This window comes from Radiomyces spectabilis (assembly GCF_025331425.1).
Source record: "Radiomyces spectabilis strain NRRL 2753 chromosome Unknown BYT42scaffold_18, whole genome shotgun sequence".
Lineage (NCBI taxonomy): Eukaryota > Fungi > Mucoromycota > Mucoromycetes > Mucorales > Radiomycetaceae > Radiomyces > Radiomyces spectabilis.
Window position 1 is genome coordinate 292,587 of NW_026251943.1, and position 17,875 is coordinate 310,461.

Consider the following 17,875-nt stretch of genomic DNA (forward strand, 5'->3'; position numbering starts at 1 on the left):
TAACTCAAAGTAGCATATCATATTGTTGATTGACTGGCAACATGTGTCAAGTGAGCGTTGCTTGCTTTTTTTTTTTATCCCTTCTTCCTTCTTACATCGGCATTTTCACTTTTTTTTCACTTCTTTTTTTTTTTATTTGCATTTGATTGTTGTCTCATCATTTTTTTTTTTAACTTTTTTATTATTTCGCTCACGGCACTCTCAATTATTCGAGGCCATCTGCATCTGCATTTTTTTTTTTTTTTGTTGTCATAAATATACCGCATGGATCATCACCCTTCTTCTGTACATACGATTCCTCGTGACTGTGAAATGCAATCGTCGTCGTGGTCGAGCCGGTCCAACCGTAGAATGAATAGAGGCTCCATTGCCTACGATGGCGGACCCATTCCCGATGTTGTCAGAGATAGTTATACAATGCAACGGTTACCTGTACGAAAGCAAAGTTTGGCCGCTTACCGTGACCATGGTGTCGCGGTTCCAACGGCATCCTCGGTTGACTCACTTTCCTTGGCCTCGCCGACCAGTTTAAGCTCCAGCCCCAAATCCGCCAAATCCATGTTCGCCAGTAGCTCACTACAAAAGGCCGCACGCTCCGCCCTTAAACTCGCCCGACACAGTCGAATTGATCCTACGCCGAGACATCGAGACGACCTAACCGTAAGCCCTGAATTTTTCCTTAAAAAAAAAAAAGAAAAACAAATAGAACGAACATGACTGGTATTCAACTTGTTTTTCTCTCTCAAAAATAGTCCAGTCCACCGGAGATTCATGTAAGTCTAGATGAAGAATCGTCCCCTACCGATACTGTGATGGCATCGCCTTTGGAAATGGAAAATGAGTTGGACGGACCTCGATTCACTGCATCATGCGATGGTAGTAAAAAGGATAAAAATGGAGATGCTGAGGGAATTTGGGAAATGGAAGAGGAACCTGTGCAACGTCGATCACGTCGATCGAAACATCGTGGTACTGCAGGTACGAATCATCACAGAGAAAAAAAAATTGGATGATGAAAAAGAATTGGCTTGAGGATGAGGGTGACTCATGGAACCAAAATTGTGATCTTTCCAGAAATGAGGCCAAGTAAATCGGAATCGAGTCTCCACGTTCATGCAATACGCACCGACAGCCTTGTACGAGACAGTGATCACCATGCTTCCAGTGACGAGTTACTGTCGCCCAGTTCGCTCACCAAGCTTCGTCATGTGTTATTTCCACTTCTGCATCTGCAACGCGACGAAAAGTCGGTGCGAATGAAATCGCCCGCTTTGATTTATCCTGCTTTGCTCTCGTGCGTAGCCGCGGAACTGCACCGATGCTTAATCACTGGTACCATGACGAAAAACGACATCATGTATCGCGACGTTTTCACCGGCGAACAAGCTGTTGTATGTAAACACCGTGGTGGTGGCGGCGTGGTTGGGGCTGCTGCTGATCTTGACTACCTACAGTTAAAACAAAATATGATTATAGGATTGTCTCCTTCCGATTATCCGTAGCCGCGATCGGAACCTGGCCTTGCTGGTCGGGCGCGCCTTGGATCGACAGGGATTTCTCCATGATGTCAACTACGAACATCGTCTACGGGACTCGGCCCACGAACTCTATCGTTTCCATGATTCCCATCCATCCATTCACCATACCAGCGCGAAAGGTATTGCCTTTTTCTATGGACAGCTCGATCGCAACACCAATTTTTAATCCTTGTGATATACAAAACAGCAGATCGATCCGATATGAATGGTGTTTTTACCGTTTTGACGGAATGTTATGCACCTACATGTACTCGAAACACGCCATGTTACAGTGTGCATTGCCCCCGAGCTCTCAAAAAGGTATGGGCAAAAATCACAACTAAGGCCTGTACATTCCAGACAGCACACCACTCATTTGGTAATGGACGAATTACGTAGGATTTATGTCGTGCCGAGAGTCAATCGTCTTTGCCGGAAAAGAAGGAACCGGATCTGTGGATGCATTCGGTTCCCAAAGAAATTGTCGAAGCCACCGATCCACGTGAACGTAAAAGGCAAGAATGTATCTTTGAACTGATCTATACCGAGCAAAACTTTGTCGAAGATCTACACTATCTGCATGAAGTAAGTACCCGAACACCGTGATGACGGAAATTATGTACGATGAATAGCTTAATATATAATGTTGTTTTGTTGGCGGGGTAGAACTGGGTGAAACCATTAATTACAAGCGACATTATTCCGGAAGAGCGGCGTGAACTGTTTGTGCAAGAAGTGTTTTGGAACGTATCGGATATTGCCAAAGTCAATGGCGCATTACTGGAAGCGTTGACCAAACGTCAGACGGAGCAACCGGTCATTAACGGTGTAGGCGATATCATGGTCAAATACGCTCATCAATTTGGTCCCTTTGTCGCCTATGGCGCCCATCAAGCCATTGGCAAATTCATGTTTGAACTCGAACGCAAGAAAAATCCAAGATTTGCCCAGTTTATTCAAGTAAGTATCCTCTTTTGATTCACCGCGCACGCGCGCGAGAGAGAGAGACAGAGACAGAGACAGATAGTATGCAATAGATGGAGGACACTGGAGTGGCATGAACCAATGATCAAGGGGTTAAGAGGGCATCTTTGCTTAACATGTTGACAGGATACCGAGCATCGTCCTGAAGCGCGACGATTGGAGCTGAATGGGTACTTGACGAAGCCGACGTCGCGTTTAGGTCGCTATAACTTACTGTTACGCGAAATTTATCATCGTACGACCAAACCCAGCAATGACGCAGAGAAACTACAGCAAGCCATGCAGATCATCACTCATTTTCTCAATCAACTCAATACCGAAGTCGGACGGTCGGAAAACATGTTCAATTTGCAGCAAATAGCGGAGAGGATTTATTTTACGTGTGCCGAACACGACGTGGTAAGCTCAAACAATTGTCGAATTTCAATTCAATCCAGGTCACTGACGTGTTAATGTTAAAAAAAAAAAAGAATCTCAGGTTATTTGAACCGGAGCGACGGTTGATTATGCAGGGTAGAATGAAGCGAAAAGACAGCAGTTTATCCGAAGCGTCCGAAGCTCAAGTATTTCTGTTCGACCACTATGTTGTTTTTGCAAAGATTCGCTATTTCGATCATTTGGAACGATATAAAGTGTATCGAAAGGTAGGACAAAAAAAACGATGTCTCACTCATTCCACTGCTGTCGTCGAGGACTTGTATATTAAAACCATTATCTGTTTTTTCGTGGTAGCCGATTCCTTTACAAGATCTTTCCGTGTCAGCGCCGCCATCCAAGGCGATGCGAAAACGGCGAGCATCGCTTTTATCTTACAGCAAAATTGGCAGTGCATCCTTGACGCCATTGAGTGGAATAGCAGGAGGAGTAGAAGAAGCAAGTCACCAAGTGAATGAAACGGCTGGGTCCCTTTCATCACCTATCTCAGGAATTGGTGGTGGTGGAGGAGGTGGAGGAGGAAGCAGTAGTGGTCACGCGATCACGTTTTATCATCATGGACGCGGAGGTTCTTCTCCTATCACGTTATATGTTGCTTCCGAAACCACTCGAAGATCGTGGATAAGCAAAATTAATGAACAAAAACAACTGCTCCTATCGAATGGAAGTATCAGTAGCAGCAACAGCAGGACCCTTTCCACCACGTTGTAAATAGTCGACAAAGGGAGGACAATGAGATCTCACACCTATTTTTTTTCTGGCCTTTTTCGTTCATCTGAAGCCCTGGCAAACATACCATGGTGGAGCTTTACAGTGAGCGCCATCAAAATACATGTTGAACCGCCCAAGACAAAAAAAATTGCACATTTGCATTCACTAGGGAACGAAACCCTATGGCAGCCGTTAAAAAATTGATTTGTTTCAGTGGACCAACCTCCACAAAAAACAAGGAGAAACACCCATGTATACATTTAGAAAATCATGTACAAAGAGATACAAGAAAATAAACATGGCATCAAGCCCAACCAAAACTACATACTATATTTACAGTCATGCTACAGTCATGTTCATGATCAAACAAAAAAAATCAGTGGCATTCATGCACCAGGCAAGAAATAAAGACATATAAAAAAAAAGAAGAGCGAAAAACCATGACAACCCACTGACGACGATCTTGGCAACAATGCTTTGGGTTGACGGAAATCAGGCGACGGGCGGGTAATTTGGAAGCGGGGATATCGTCGAAGGGTATGGTCCAGACAATGCCGGTTTGTTTTTCAGTGCTGAGCATGCGGGCAGTGTTCTTCGTGAACAAACTGGGATACATCGACTCCACATTTCGGGCAAAACGAATAGCAGGACCGTTCGTGACATACCGAAGGAAACATCGCAGGATTTACAGAGAACATAATGAAAAGCAAATGCAGAGTCGGAAAGGTTTCCAAGTAGAGTAAAGAATAAACGATAAAAAAAAACAAGACAAGCAAAACCAAAAAGTGAAGAACTTTAAAATGACCCAAAGGAGCAAAAAAGGCGGGAAGTAGGAGGAAATAAGTAAAAGCACAAAGTTTTTCAAGGGAAAAAGACTTACAGTTTTTATAGGGCGGGGATGAGAAACTGCCATCTCTCGTTTTTTTATTAACCTTGAGGCTTCTTCATGGGCACTGTCAATATTTGATTTGTTGCTTTTGGGTGCATTTAACTTTATTCGGGTGCCGCCCATATAATAATGGTTCATGTCACACGATGGCGACTCTTGTCCATTGGATAGTTTTGACTCTGCGTAATTTGGTCTTCATTACTTTTGAGGAGTGGTATTCCCTTGCCCCAGTGTCTGTTGTTGTTTTTCCATGTCACACGCAACATAATAATGACAGGAGAAAAAAAAAGGGAGATCCCAATCATGGCCGGTGAGGAGACATCCAGCCAAAAGTGATGGACTTGCAGAAATCCTGGTTCTTGATTGGGCAAAAAGGCTATACCGTTGATTCAATAGATTCCAACCTCCTTCAGAGTCAATAGAATATTGATGAGTTATTTTTTTTTTCCCACTGTGCTTTTCATCAAATAGCATATCGTGGTTTATATGCCTCATATTTTAATGAATTATTGGTTTCTCTTCTGACATCACCTTACTTTTTGACGCTTATGTTCAGGGCCCAACCCGTCCTATTGGCTGGAATGGAGGGAACAATTTATTTAGGCGTATCGCCACCCATGTGCCACAGCGACCACTTGGCGTGCAGACTCCGAATTTGGGGTTTGGCTGGCAATAAGAGGTAGGACAAAAGGACAACCAGAGAGGGTCACTTCCATTTTAAGGTGGGGCGCAGTCGGTGAATACTGTCATAGACAATATGTTGCTCACGTTTTTCTGATATTACTTTCTGCACCATCAGGGTTTACGCTCTCACAAAGCGTAACATTCCATGCTGATTACAATTAGGCTAGCGATTGGCATGTGAACTCCGTTTTCCCCTGAACCAAATCTCAGCAAGCTGTCAATTTTCAATGAAGCAATAACAACTGGTCTATTCATCAACACTCTCGCAGACAGATCTTATCGTTCAATGACCATCATTAAAAATTATAAGGAACATCATACCGTGACCTACGAAATCATCATTATGGATGAACATCTTTTTCTCAAAGCCATTGACTTTCAACATGTCAAAATTTTGTGGATGGCTGTGAACTTGATCCTTTTACAGCTCAAGAACCAAGAGAGTTTTCTTTATTTTAATGAAATGGAGGGGGTGATATATATGATCGTTCTTTTGAGTTAACGTAACCCGTTCTCGGGTTCCCATGCCATAGCTCGCAAGCTAGACTGAGATGGCGCGGTGGACACGTTGTCAGATGTCACAGTCGTAGGAGTAGGAGCGGCGGAGTCGGGGTCAACAGAAGAAGAAAGTGGAGGAGGCAAGGTGATGGGATGATCAGTGGATGCATGGTTCGTTTGGGAAGGGAGATTGCCGACCGACTGGATCGAACCCGATGGCGTGGCGGTGACTTCGTCTTCATCTATATCATGTAATGACGGCATCAACGAATCGCTGGGATCATCCGTCGAAGGCACTGGTGAAGACATGGCCGACAACGTCATGGCTTCTGCGGTTTCCTCGGTTCCATTGACGGCATCAGTCAACGGTAAACCATTGGCCCCGGTATATGATTTCATTGCCTCCTCATACTCTTCCATCTCTTTTTTATACATATCATAATATTTCTATCAGACAATGATCAAACATCAGCCGACTTTTTGTTTTGCTCGATAGCTTTGATCAGCAACGGTTTACCTGTTTTTCTTCCTTTGACAGACTTTTCCATTTCTGGCCCAGTAATTTGGTGACTTCACCGAGATTTTCTTGCGGGTACTGATCTTTGATCTTGTCTCGTTCAAGGCGACAGTACAGGAAAAAGACGTTGCCCGGCCCTTTCGGTGCATTGGGATCCTTCTTTCGTCGCGGCGGCTTACCCGCGAGCATTTTGTCTATTCGACCACGATGATGATCACCGTGCTTTGTAGAATGATATTTCTACATGATGGCTTTTAGTATCGCATCTCCTGCGGATAACCCGTCGACATTTGCGGGGAAGATGGCTTACCAAATCGATGCCATCGTGGGTTTCAATATCGGAGCCCATATCTGAGTGATCGCTGTTAGGCAGCGAGGCACCATGCACCTTTTCCATGCGATCCAGTAAAAAACTACCATCATGCATGATGAGCACTTCCCCATTCAGCGTTGTGACCATCTTGACAAACACTTACGTTCTCTCTAATTTCAATTGGCTAATGTTTTTACGGGCTTTATATAACCGAATATGAAGAAGATCGTTTTCCTAATGAGAAAAAAAAAAGGAAGGATGACATAGCCCGTAGCGTAGCGTGGCGTGATTAGAGTGGTTCCTTGCATAAAGTTGTGATTGATGGGGAGTTATGGGTGTTCCATCCACCTACTTCTTCAATATCTCGGATCCGCTTCTTCAATTCCCTGTACTTGTTTCTATACTTGACGTCTAATCCAATCAAAACGATGAGACAACTACAATACCAAAAACCCTACGTTTCGAAATAGACGCGCTTTTCTTTCTTCCCTTTTTTCTCTTCATCACTGACATGCGTACCTTCGATCATGATGAATTTAAAAAAAGTTGGAACTGTTGTGAAGCGGTAGAGTGGGCAACACGAGAAGAAATATATAAAATGTTCATGATTATAAATTTTGGCATGGCAATGAATGAGTGGAACAGTGTCAGAAAAGCAGATTCGCCAGCAGTCTTACCTTTTCGGTAGTGGAAAAAAAAATAGAGGAAACAAGTGGAGGTAAAAAAAGAAAAAAAAGGTTTGAGGAAAAGAAAAGAAGAGAAATTTGAACAGGGAGAACAAGGGAAGTGTGGTATACCCAAAGTCTTAATGTGAATTTTTATTTTTTTATTTCATTCGGTTTCATTTTGAGGCCGTCTTTTTGTTTCGTGGTGGCCTTTTCGGGCCACGGGGTCCCAATCGGGCCAAACGCATTTTTGCCCATTTCCTTCACACAAAACCTTTTTTTTTTTTTCAGGGCGCACTTTCCCGTCGGACATTCAACTCGCGTTTCCGCCCTCGCCCACAGCTCATCTAAATCAGTTACTTAGTTGGTAATGAGCCTTAGTAAAAAGAGCCTTTTATCGTAGCAAGATTATCACGGTTGTTGGACGTAATGTCTGTGCTATGTTAGTTGGATACATTGCTATTGTTGGCGTGCTACTGAGTTTGTATTCAAGCCTTGAATGATGAAATGCAAATGTACCGTTGGTCAAATCAATTTGGTGCGTTATCGTCATTTGAAAAATAAAACGTATGCATCAATGCAATTCTATTCGTTGGAGCCATCGGGTTCGCTAACAAGTGGGTTTTGGGGACATTTTATTGATGAACAAAACTCAACAGATTTCGTTTCATGACCACATCGTATTTCAAGCTTGCAACGTCCCATCGTCTAGTCAAAAATTCTTACTTGATCCAATTGATGCAAAAGATTTGGTCAGGCATATCTTTATCATTGCAAAGGGAATAAATACCACCTCTTGAAGTGTGGAAGATCGACTTACAAAACATCGTTCTTTTATGCATTGACTTGACCTTGATCCAAACACGAAGAGATTTTCTCTGGATATTCGTAATTTTAACATGTGTCAATGGTCTGCATATCAATGCTTAACCGTCAATGAGACCATGTTCATGATATGACGAGAAAAGTAAAGCAGGTAGGGTTTGCAGGTGCCAAAAGAAAGAAAAAAGGCTTTTTTTTAATGCCATGTGCTAAAACCAAGCATGATGTGTTTAGCACGATTTTTTACGTTATTCGGAGTTTCAAAGATTTTTGGCTCGGTGAGTTGATGGGGGAATTCCTTCTCTGGCGGCCGAAGCCGTATTTGATCCCACCAGCGCCAATCCATCCATCCCTCCTTTTTAAATCATCCATCGTCCAATATGGGTACGTATGCTAAAATCCATCAGTATCCATCATCTTTATTCATCATAAAACTCACCTTTGGATGATTTTGTTTGTATCTATTAGCTGTTGGCAAGAACAAGTAAGATCGCAAAAAAGTCCATTACACTCTGATGAATGATTCTTCATCCTTTTAATTTCAATCTTGCTTACCCCTTTCTTTCCCCCCCGTCATTGTATAGGCGTCTTAGCAAAGGAAAGAAGGGTTTGAAGAAGAAGGTGTAAGTATGAGCATTCCATCATTGGAGAAAATGGGGAGAAAGAAAGAGAGAGACCAAGGAACATTAGACAAATGGAGGCGACATTAGATACCTGGTTTTGCAACACCATTGAAAATTGGAGAATTGAATGATTGATTAATGTTCTTGTATTAATGCAGTGTTGATCCCTTCACCCGCAAGGACTGGTACGACATCAAGGCTCCTTCGATGTTCGATGTTCGCCAGGTCGGTAAGACCTTGGTCAACCGTACCCAAGGTCTCCGCAACGCCAACGACTCGCTTCACGGCCGTGTTGTCGAAGTGTCGCTCGGTGACTTGTCCAAGGACGAATCGCGCGCTTTCCGCAAGATTCAGTTGAAGGTGGATGAAATTCAAGGCAAGAACTGTCTTACCAACTTTTACCGCATGGACATGACCTCGGACAAGCTCCGTTCCATGGTCAAGAAGTGGCAGACCACCATTGAGGCTTTCGTCGATGTCAAGACCACCGACGGCTACCTCGTTCGTCTTTTCACCATCGCCTTCACTGCTCGTCGTCGCAACCAGATCAAGAAGACCACCTACGCTCAGACTGCTCAGATCCGTCAGATCCGCAAGAAGATGTTCGAGATCATGACCGAAGAAGCTGTTGCTTGTGACTTGAAGGAACTCGTCAACAAGGTCACCAGCTCTGCTTCCAACTCGGCTCAGGATGCTATTGCTGTCCGTATCGAAAAGGCCTGCCAGGGTATCTACCCCTTGCAGAACACCTACACCCGCAAGGTCAAGATCCTCAAGGCTCCCAAGTTTGACGTCTCCGCCTTGTTGGCTCTTCACGGTGGTGCCGCCGCCGCCGGTGACGAAGTGGGTGCCAAGATCGCCAAGGACTTTGTCGAACCCCCGGTGCTCGAAAGCGTCTAAATTCCATCAATTATCAATCATCAAACGGAAACCAAAAAAAAAAAGCCAAGATGATTGGTTTGTCTTCTATTTTGTTGTTGTTGTCCTAACCATACATCGATTACAATGCACAATAAAGAGTAAAAATATACAACATCATCTACACACTCTTTATCAATCTTTACACTTCTCTTACATTCATTCATGAGTTCACTGCTGATCATACTGCAGGAGGTTTGACGTGCCACACTTGCCTCTTTTGATTTCATGCTATTCAAACAAGATGGGGGTTTTATTGATGCAACAACTGCGCGAGTCCGGGATAAATGAACATGAGGAATATGGCTAACAAGGTAACTGCAGGTGAAAACAATAAGGGTAACAAGATGATATTACAACAAGTCGAGAGACGTCAGGTTTTCAAGGGGAGACGGGCGGCGAGATGGTGGATCGTGCGGTGGGGTCGGCGGCTTGGATGACGACAATGCTCGCTTGAACACCCATGGACAGTATGTCGTGGGTCAGGGTACCTAGAGCGGCACGGACGTCACGGTTGTAGGACGAGCCATTGGAAGGGTCAGTGTCGGCCGGATGGTTGGTCACTGACAATTGACGTGACAGATCGTTGACCTGAGTGACTTGACGACCGAGAATGACCAGATCATGTCGTCCCAGAGGTCGGGGAAGCGAAGCAAACATGTCGCAGTTGCCCTGCAACGGTATCTGGACTTGCTGAAACGTCACATTCACCGATCGTGCGCCTTGTTCCTCGAGCAATAAAGCGAATGGGTCGGTTTCACTCGCGGCATCGGAATCCAACAAGGCAACAATGCCTGCGTGAGACACAGCAGCACGCGCTGGCGAAGCATTGTTGTGGGTATACCGCAAAATTAGCACATCCACGTGGCGATTCATGTGCAGTCGTAATGCGAATAAAAGCGCGGCATTATCGTCCGGTCCGCCCAGGTACGGGATGATGACCTGGAATGCCGAAGCCGACGTCAAGCGCGGATCACCATCTTGAATGTGACCGAAACCACGGTCGATAAACAGGCCCACCGTGCAGTGACGAATAGCAAAAGTTTGGGTGGCAAAATCGACATCGCTCGTCGGGTACGAGGACCATTCGCCAGCCAAATAGTGTTGTTCCAACGGATGGCTGGAAGCGTCCCACTGAAGGTAACGACTGCTGATCCACGGTAGCAGGATCAAGTCCGCTTGCACTTCTTCTCCGTGGTGAGCTACCGTTTGCACATACTCTGAGAGTGGGCAAAAGTCCAATCGTGTCTGCAACGATTCCAACCCGATCAAGCTCGCAAACGTTCGAAGCACATTCAGTACCGGGTCTTGACGCGTGGTTTCGCGTGAATCTTTGATTTTCATCACCGCCGACGCACGTTGCGTAAGTTCCAGTAACCGTAACGCATGAATCTCAATATGTCGCTTGGGTTTCTTCTTCTCGCTGCTCCCTCCGTTGAGGCTCTCTTGCTTCAATAATCGAATCAACGCCATCATGGATGGAATCGCATCAATTCGGTTCAGCATGGTCACAAGACAATACCGGTCATCGGGGATCGTCTTGCCGGATAACGGTTGAATGCTGGGCTCTTTCGGATACCCTTCTACCAGTCCTTCCTGGGTTTCCGTCGCCACCCGTTTCTGATAAGAAGGTGGATAAAGCCAAAGTACCATGGGCGTCGTCATAAACGTCGTAACTAAGGCCTAACATCTCTGTGTAAACACATGCATCTCGCGCCAAAAAAAAAATCCAACTCATATTGACAACGTACCATGACAACCATGATGACGAATACTACAAGTACAAGTTAAAAAGTAAGCATGGCTGCTGACCGTCAACCACCACCATAAAATGACTTACTTTGATCATTTAGGACGCCTGCGTCATGGCCGATATTCAAAACGATCAATTCTACCAATCTAAAGTTTGGGGGTTGCCCCGTCAGTAGTGGGCCCGAAGTTCTTTGGCGGGATGGCAATGGGACAAACTTACCCTTTACAGTTCATCAAAAAGCCTACGGCAAACGATTCACGGAGAGTCATTCCCAGTCCTTTGGCAGCCAAGGTACATCCTACGATTTTTCCAAAACAAGCGACAAAAATAACGAGGACCACATAACCCCAGACGGTGCCATCGTCCAGCAATCCGATCTGGGTCTTTAGACCTGACAGAGTAAAGTACTAATACACTCTTATTTGAGAACAACGCACACCATAAAATAACAAAAAGCGGTAGCACTTACCAGGGGCAAGAAAATAATGTTGACAATGTCTTCAATTTTCTCTGTAATTTTGATCGCCAGATCCCCTTTGTGAGGCACGATGACGCCGGCCAAGAATCCGCCAAAGATGGCATGCACACCAATGATATCGGTGACAAACGCAGAAACCAGTACCGTCAGTAAAGTGACAGTCATTAAAAGAGGCGAAGGCCCATGCTCAAAAGATTGGGTATAGACGCAAAGGCGCTTGTAAAGTGGAGCGACGCCAAAGATCAGAAAGAGAGCAAACCCGACCGTGGTTAAAAACACCCACAGCGCTTCCAAACCCCCGGTGGCATTCAACAAGGCGACAACCAAGGCCAACAGAATCCTATCCATTTTTTCATTCATTCATTAAGGGATGAATGGTTATTTCTGTTGACAAAAATATAAGGTTACCAAGCAGTACAGTCGTTCAGAATGCCGGCCGCCATGGTGATGGCGCCGACTTGAGTCCGCAACAGTTTCAATTCCGCCAGAATGCGGGCCAAGACGGGAAACGCCTAACAGATGTTCATCAACTTGAATAAAAAACTTGTTCCTGTCGATACTGCATAGCCGTTAATCTGGAAGCATAGTTCCAAGTGCCTTACCGTAATGGCCATGGCCACACCGAGAAACAGTAAGAAACTGCTGAAAGGCACACTGGGATCGCCTTGCAGTTTGTATAGACCGACACTGACAGCAATTCCCAGTCCAAATGGAAGTGCCATTCCGGCAATAGCAACAAGCACACTTTTTCGCCAGTCGCGTCGAACGATATCCAAGTCGACTTCCAAGCCGACCTGAAACAAGAAAAACACAAGTCCAAGCGTGGAAATGAGATTGAGAAACGGCAACGATGGATCAGGAAAAATGGCGTCCTTGAATCCGGGAATCCGGCCCATGACAGAAGGACCCAGGATAATCCCGGCCAACACTACAACGCATGTCGTGAGCGAACTCCATTAATCTACATTTTCTTTCATGGGTGGCGAGATTCGCAAGGCGTGCATAAAGTAGAATGAAGGAAAGAGTAGAGGGCGTTTGATCGAGAAAGGGACTCTGTGTCCAACTTACCTTCTGAAATAACGCGCGGCTGTCGTAACCAAGCCAATGGGACAGCAAGCGCACGGCAGAAAATCAGAATGATAGTCGCCTGGTTGCATTGTATAGGAAGTGTGAGATATCATGGAATACTTGTGTCGGTCAAAAAAGATGTAGGAGATTTTTCAATATTGGTATGATTTTCTACCTGGATGATAAACAGGACAATCGGATTGTTCGCATTGAATTGAGCTGGATTTAATCCTGAAAAGACACCGGCTTGAGGAGCAGCCCCAGTTTCCATCAAAAGAAGAGCAAGTCAAAAAATAAAAAAAAATTGAACAAGATACAAGGAGATACAGGGAGACCCGACATCTCCATTATTTCCCGCAGATCCGGTTCTGGAAAAAAAAAAAAAGACTCGGATTCAAATACAGCAACCACACCGGCTATTTGTCGCCGGTCAATGGAAACAATCATCCCATTTCTTCTGACCATTCATCCTGGTTGCTATTGTTAACTTTTGATAGATGAGCAATGATAAAATAAAACAACAATGATTAATAATAATCAATATTTTCAATAACGCTCTGCATCAGAGAAAAAGCCGTTGAAATAGAGAAACCATGTCAAAACATGTCAATTGAATAGTTTATCAGATGAAATAATTTTTAAAAAAAAAGTCAGATTATTTCTATTCAATCGTTCAATGTTTCAATGGTAATATTGCAAAGAGACAAACCTTGTTCTGTGAAAGAAAAAAGACAAGATGATAAAATAATGAGTCATGATCGATTATTGTATGGGGATGAAAAAAAAGAAAAAAAAGAAAATAGATTCACAGGGAAATACAGAAGTATGGACATCTGTGGGAATAGGCAGCAAAAAAAAAAGGATGAGAAAGGGAGATGGGAGTGGTGGATGTAATAGAATCAAAGAAACACTGAAAGAGAGAAGAATCAATTTTTTTCTTGGAAGAATGTGTCTACATGATGGTACAGTCATCCGAGGCGCCTGACTTTTTCTTTGTTTTTATGGATTCTGATGATTGCCCTTGCAAGCGTTGGATGGCGCGTTGGTCGCCGTGGGCTGCCGCTTGATGATACCAATGCATGGCCGCTTCGGAGTCTTTAATACAGCCGATCCCCACTTCGGTGAAATAGCCAATGGCGTATTCTGCTTTAGGCAGCTCTTTCTCCGCCGCGCGACGGGCCCAAATGTACGCTTCCGCATCCGATTGAGGTAAGATGCCCGGCGAACCTACCAGGTACCATGCTGTGAGAGCAAAACAGGCTTCTCGGTGTCCTTGTTGCGCGGCCAAGGTGTAATAGTGAATTGACAACTGAGGATCCGGAGAACAGTTGAGTTTGCCGTATTCAAAACATTCACCCAGTCGAAAAGCTGCTGGCGGATATCCCAAATCGGCCGCTTGCACGTACAATGACACGGCATATTCCAGATCGATAAACACAACGTTTTCAATTCCTCGTTCATGCAATACGGCTAATTCGTGGATCGCGTGTGGGTATTCCAACGTGGCCGCTTCTGCAGCTCGTTTCAACCATTTTACTCCATCACGTGGGTTCTTGGAAATGCCCAGTTCCCCATTCACTTCCGCCACTCCTAAGCGATACATGGCACCGGGATGATTTAACGCTGCGGCTTTCCTATACAGGCAAACAGAAACCATGCCATGTTACTTCTGGGTTCATTTTCGACGTTCAAGAATAGGAGTGAAAAAAACTCGGTTTTTAATTTGGATCCCATGATCCATATAATGGAGTTATTTTCGGATTTTTTTTTTTTTTTTTTTTTTACCTGTAAAATTGGATAGCTTTGCCGTGATCTTTCCGTGAACCGAGAGCATCCTCATAACACTTGGCAGCCCTAATCACAACCAAAAATTAAATATTTGAGATTTGAAAGGAAAAAAAAAAAAGAGAGAGACAAGCGGAAAGCAGCCAAGTAGGGAAGAGAAAGTACTTTTTTGCACGAGTTTATCGTGATAAGAGATGATAAGAAAAAAAAAGAGAGTTACCTGTAAGAAGCATCGGCGTGATGATGTTTGGATGCTTGAATGAACAAGGGGAAAGCTTTATCGAATTCGTTTTTACCCTTTTTACTGAGTAAGCCCGAGGCATAGATATTGCCAAGGTAGTATTGAGATTCAGCGTGACCGCGAGCCGACAACTGTTTGAGCAATTTTTCAGCCTCAGCCAAATATTCCCAGCGATTCGAATCATCCTCCGCCAATGGTTTGGCAGCTTCGACCATGAAAATGGCGAAATCGCATTGAATGTCGGGACTATTGGTTTTCTTTGCATTTTCTCTGTACATGTTGATGGTTTGTGCATACGATAGTAAAGACGCGTGAGAGCCAGGCTTCAAGTGGGAATGGTCTAATAGTTGATCACCGGCAATGCTAAGAGCGGTACTGGATCGATTATCCGATGGGGTTTGCGAGGAAGGGGTGGGGGGACTGGAGTGACCTGGAGGACATAAAGAAGGCACCGATTCGTTGGTGGATGAAAACATGGTATGTTGGTGTTGTTGCTGCTGTTGTGATAGTGGAGGTGGTGCTGATGATGATGATATTTGGCTGGCTGTAGTGGAAGAGTGAGGGGGTGGTAGAGGAGAAGGAGACGACGACGATAACATTGACGAGGGATCCGTGGCAGGTGCAAAGGATCCTTTCAATGACAAGCTCATGGGATCAAAGTCGGACAAGGCAATGGAGATGGGCTGGTCATCAGTGGGAAGAATAGACATGGTATCAAAATAATGGACATCCACACACACACACACTAGCAACAATGAAGAAGAAAGATAAAGAGAAATAACAAGAAACAAAAAAAAAAAGGAAGATAGAAAAGGGCCCAAAACAGAGATAGATTGAATAGTGGACCCTGCTTCCATTTTTAAACACCACCTAATGCTGGCAAACACACTGGTGGTGCCTGACTTCCAAAAGCAGACAAGCTTGCTTTATCCATAACTCTACGCTTTTTTTTTTTTTTGGTTGGGTCACGAGAAAAAAAAAATAGACTGAATCAACTCATTCTGGTAAAACCCCGTCTCCCTAATTTTGCACTTTTTTCTTTTGCTCTTTTCTCTTTTCTTCCCCCCAAAAAAACCCTGTGGTCCTCCATAACCCTAATTGGTTTTTTCTATTGCGACATATAATACAACTTACCGCTCATTGTCCCCCATTTCCATCATGACCGATCTTGTTGGCTACATTTACAGTGGACTTATCTTCACTGGAGGAGCTATTGGTTACTTCAAAGGCAACTATTCCCAATCTATCGATCATTACCCACTGATAAAATAAACGAGGCACATGGCAAAAACCCCCCAATAACCATCATCATTATTATATAATAATAGCCGGTAGCACCGCTTCTCTCCTGGCTGGCACCATTTTTAGCGCAGCAGCAGGTCTCGGTGCTTATCTCGCATCCAATAATCCCAAGAATGTGGTTTTCGCGTTATGTATGTATTTTTATTACAATCTCTCTTTTTTTTTTATCAATTTTACCATGGAAACATCATGAAAAGTTTAAATTTTGTGCTTACATGAGATTATGTGCGTAGTGGTCGCTGTTGTCCTTCTCATGGTGATGGGTAGCCGATTCAGCAAATCCGGAAAATTCATGCCTGCCGGATTGATCTCTTTCCTAAGGTAAGATTTTTACAGTTGTTCTCTCCCCTTGCCATGTTTCTCTCCCTCTCTTCCCATCTCCTCCTTCCTCCGCCTCACACCACCTTTTCTCCCAACATTTTTAACGTGTAAAGGGAAAATACAGGATCATCGATGACTAATCTATTACTATTTTCTTTTTCTCAATCTCGGGGAAAACCCTAATCTCCAATTTTCGCCCGTTCGTAGTTTGCTCATGATCATTCGCTACGGTCTTCGTCTTATTCAATAAAACTCAATTTGTCACCTTTTTGTACATAATTGTGAATCACAACACACTCATCCAACGCATGAAACGTTTCACCGCACTAGGAATGATCGGCATAGCTACCTTGCAGGATGGTATAATGAATTGTTGATGGAATCACATATATATAACAGCCATTTATTCGTTCGTCAAAATGCTGACACCTTCACTGGCCTATTCTATGGTGGGTTTGTGTCTCGCAGTATAGTATCACTTATTTGAACGGTGGAACAGCCAATAATACATCTGCCGAGTCTGCGCGAGCTATCCGGTTCGCCTTGTCTTTCAACTGCGTGATCACAGCGTTCTAATATGGTCTTGATTCACATAGTGCAGGACTTTTCGCTGTAATGGCTTATCACGCGTTCTTCATTGAAAAGCCCTTCTTTCTTTTTCACGCCCACGGATTGAATATATCCACCAACAGTTACCAAGCCAAGTGGCAAATGCCACTGACATTGTCACGAAAGGGCCAATGTCAAAATTACCGAATCACCGCGCCTTTGATCCACTTGCTCGGAAACACCAACACTTTGTGTGCCCGATTCGCCGCTCAGGGTTTCACAACTCCGCGCAGAAAAAGAACAACACAACACTGTCAACACTGTCACTTGAGCGTACGGAAAAGCAATTGCATTACGCGCTTTAATTATTTCCATAACGCCATTGTCTGCGTAAAACTGGCAGAAAGTCATGCTATTAAATTCGCGGTGCCAGCGCGCGTATCTATGTGCCAAATGGCCATTGCCCCAAGTCAAAAAAAAAAAAAAACGTAGAATACCTATTGCTCGCCTCTGGATGATGGATATATTAAATGAAACATACATTCGTTTGTACTTGAACTTTTTCTTTTGTAACATCTCGTCTCACACAAGGTAGTGGATCAGAAGGGAGGGTATCGCTGCCAAGTGACGCTGTAGATCCGCCGCGGAGTTGACAGTTGTCAGTGCCGCGGAATAAGCAGATGACATCTATTTACAGTGTTGCTTCTTAAAGCTGCTCGATTACACATTGTATCGCCAGACATGTCGCCATCCGCATTTATCGGTTTTGTGGATATAACAGCCAAGGTATTGCCGTTGCCCG

The 17,875-nt window shown here is 44.2% G+C and overlaps 6 protein-coding genes across 6 annotated transcripts; 3 read left to right on the plus strand and 3 right to left on the minus strand.

The window, feature by feature from the left end:
- The first annotated feature begins 230 nt into the window (after positions 1-230).
- On the plus strand, positions 231-3,959 carry BYT42DRAFT_523618 (uncharacterized protein). The gene is made up of 10 exons (XM_051565307.1): positions 231-660; positions 753-978; positions 1,075-1,391; positions 1,477-1,612; positions 1,726-1,838; positions 1,917-2,102; positions 2,184-2,477; positions 2,628-2,900; positions 2,972-3,145; positions 3,234-3,959. Exons 1-10 carry the CDS (start codon positions 265-267, stop codon positions 3,645-3,647), a joined length of 2,529 nt encoding a protein of 842 aa, XP_051418379.1. The 5' UTR covers positions 231-264; the 3' UTR covers positions 3,648-3,959.
- A 1,665-nt stretch (positions 3,960-5,624) lies between these two features.
- BYT42DRAFT_589421 (uncharacterized protein) lies at positions 5,625-7,382 on the minus strand. Its single transcript, XM_051570371.1, has 7 exons — positions 7,226-7,382; positions 7,068-7,100; positions 6,901-6,959; positions 6,712-6,782; positions 6,546-6,648; positions 6,236-6,475; positions 5,625-6,165 (listed from the first exon to the last, which is right to left on the minus strand). The coding sequence occupies exons 2-7, from the start codon at positions 7,075-7,077 to the stop codon at positions 5,719-5,721; spliced, it is 930 nt and encodes a 309-aa protein (XP_051418380.1). The 5' UTR covers positions 7,078-7,100; positions 7,226-7,382; the 3' UTR covers positions 5,625-5,718.
- Positions 7,383-8,396: 1,014 nt separating this feature from the next.
- BYT42DRAFT_600819 (40S ribosomal protein S1) lies at positions 8,397-9,560 on the plus strand (the record flags this gene model as incomplete). Its single annotated transcript, XM_051571009.1, has 2 exons — positions 8,397-8,658; positions 8,817-9,560. Exons 1-2 carry the CDS (start codon positions 8,555-8,557, stop codon positions 9,556-9,558), a joined length of 846 nt encoding a protein of 281 aa, XP_051418381.1. The 5' UTR covers positions 8,397-8,554.
- A 230-nt stretch (positions 9,561-9,790) lies between these two features.
- BYT42DRAFT_589429 (Sodium/hydrogen exchanger family-domain-containing protein) lies at positions 9,791-13,260 on the minus strand. The gene is made up of 9 exons (XM_051570372.1): positions 13,051-13,260; positions 12,876-12,954; positions 12,410-12,735; positions 12,216-12,319; positions 11,799-12,147; positions 11,549-11,736; positions 11,417-11,475; positions 11,328-11,350; positions 9,791-11,259 (listed from the first exon to the last, which is right to left on the minus strand). Exons 1-9 carry the CDS (start codon positions 13,144-13,146, stop codon positions 9,958-9,960), a joined length of 2,526 nt encoding a protein of 841 aa, XP_051418382.1. The 5' UTR covers positions 13,147-13,260; the 3' UTR covers positions 9,791-9,957.
- A 240-nt stretch (positions 13,261-13,500) lies between these two features.
- Positions 13,501-15,781, minus strand: BYT42DRAFT_589431 (uncharacterized protein). Its single transcript, XM_051570373.1, has 3 exons — positions 14,881-15,781; positions 14,661-14,729; positions 13,501-14,509 (listed from the first exon to the last, which is right to left on the minus strand). The coding sequence occupies exons 1-3, from the start codon at positions 15,756-15,758 to the stop codon at positions 13,828-13,830; spliced, it is 1,629 nt and encodes a 542-aa protein (XP_051418383.1). The 5' UTR covers positions 15,759-15,781; the 3' UTR covers positions 13,501-13,827.
- A 144-nt stretch (positions 15,782-15,925) lies between these two features.
- Positions 15,926-16,789, plus strand: BYT42DRAFT_589433 (transmembrane protein 14C-like protein). Its single transcript, XM_051570374.1, has 4 exons — positions 15,926-16,129; positions 16,230-16,334; positions 16,437-16,524; positions 16,732-16,789. Exons 1-4 carry the CDS (start codon positions 16,060-16,062, stop codon positions 16,772-16,774), a joined length of 306 nt encoding a protein of 101 aa, XP_051418384.1. The 5' UTR covers positions 15,926-16,059; the 3' UTR covers positions 16,775-16,789.
- Positions 16,790-17,875: the final 1,086 nt, after the last annotated feature.

Excerpts from the sequence above, each read along its gene's own strand:
- BYT42DRAFT_589431 (XM_051570373.1), bottom strand. The coding sequence starts at position 15,758 with ATGGAAGCAGGGTCCACTATTCAATCTATCTCTGTTTTGGGCCCTTTT. Across the intron at positions 14,730-14,880 it reads CACGCCGATGCTTCTTACAG|GGCTGCCAAGTGTTATGAGG; the intron begins GTAACTCTCTTT and ends GGTTGTGATTAG. Across the intron at positions 14,510-14,660 it reads AAAGCTATCCAATTTTACAG|GAAAGCCGCAGCGTTAAATC; the intron begins GTAAAAAAAAAA and ends TTGCCTGTATAG.
- BYT42DRAFT_589429 (XM_051570372.1), bottom strand. The coding sequence starts at position 13,146 with ATGGAAACTGGGGCTGCTCCTCAAGCCGGTGTCTTTTCAGGATTAAAT. Across the intron at positions 11,351-11,416 it reads AGGCGTCCTAAATGATCAAA|TATTCGTCATCATGGTTGTC; the intron begins GTAAGTCATTTT and ends TTGTACTTGTAG. Across the intron at positions 11,260-11,327 it reads TCGTCATCATGGTTGTCATG|GCCTTAGTTACGACGTTTAT; the intron begins GTACGTTGTCAA and ends CAGAGATGTTAG.
- BYT42DRAFT_589421 (XM_051570371.1), bottom strand. Across the intron at positions 6,783-6,900 it reads GGATCCGAGATATTGAAGAA|GAAAACGATCTTCTTCATAT; the intron begins GTAGGTGGATGG and ends TTTTCTCATTAG. Across the intron at positions 6,649-6,711 it reads CAATTGAAATTAGAGAGAAC|TTTTTTACTGGATCGCATGG; the intron begins GTAAGTGTTTGT and ends GCATGATGGTAG.
- BYT42DRAFT_589433 (XM_051570374.1), top strand. The coding sequence starts at position 16,060 with ATGACCGATCTTGTTGGCTACATTTACAGTGGACTTATCTTCACTGGA. Across the intron at positions 16,130-16,229 it reads AGCTATTGGTTACTTCAAAG|CCGGTAGCACCGCTTCTCTC; the intron begins GCAACTATTCCC and ends ATATAATAATAG. Across the intron at positions 16,525-16,731 it reads GGATTGATCTCTTTCCTAAG|TTTGCTCATGATCATTCGCT; the intron begins GTAAGATTTTTA and ends GCCCGTTCGTAG.
- BYT42DRAFT_523618 (XM_051565307.1), top strand. The coding sequence starts at position 265 with ATGGATCATCACCCTTCTTCTGTACATACGATTCCTCGTGACTGTGAA. Across the intron at positions 979-1,074 it reads GAAACATCGTGGTACTGCAG|AAATGAGGCCAAGTAAATCG; the intron begins GTACGAATCATC and ends TGATCTTTCCAG. Across the intron at positions 2,901-2,971 it reads CGTGTGCCGAACACGACGTG|AATCTCAGGTTATTTGAACC; the intron begins GTAAGCTCAAAC and ends AAAAAAAAAAAG.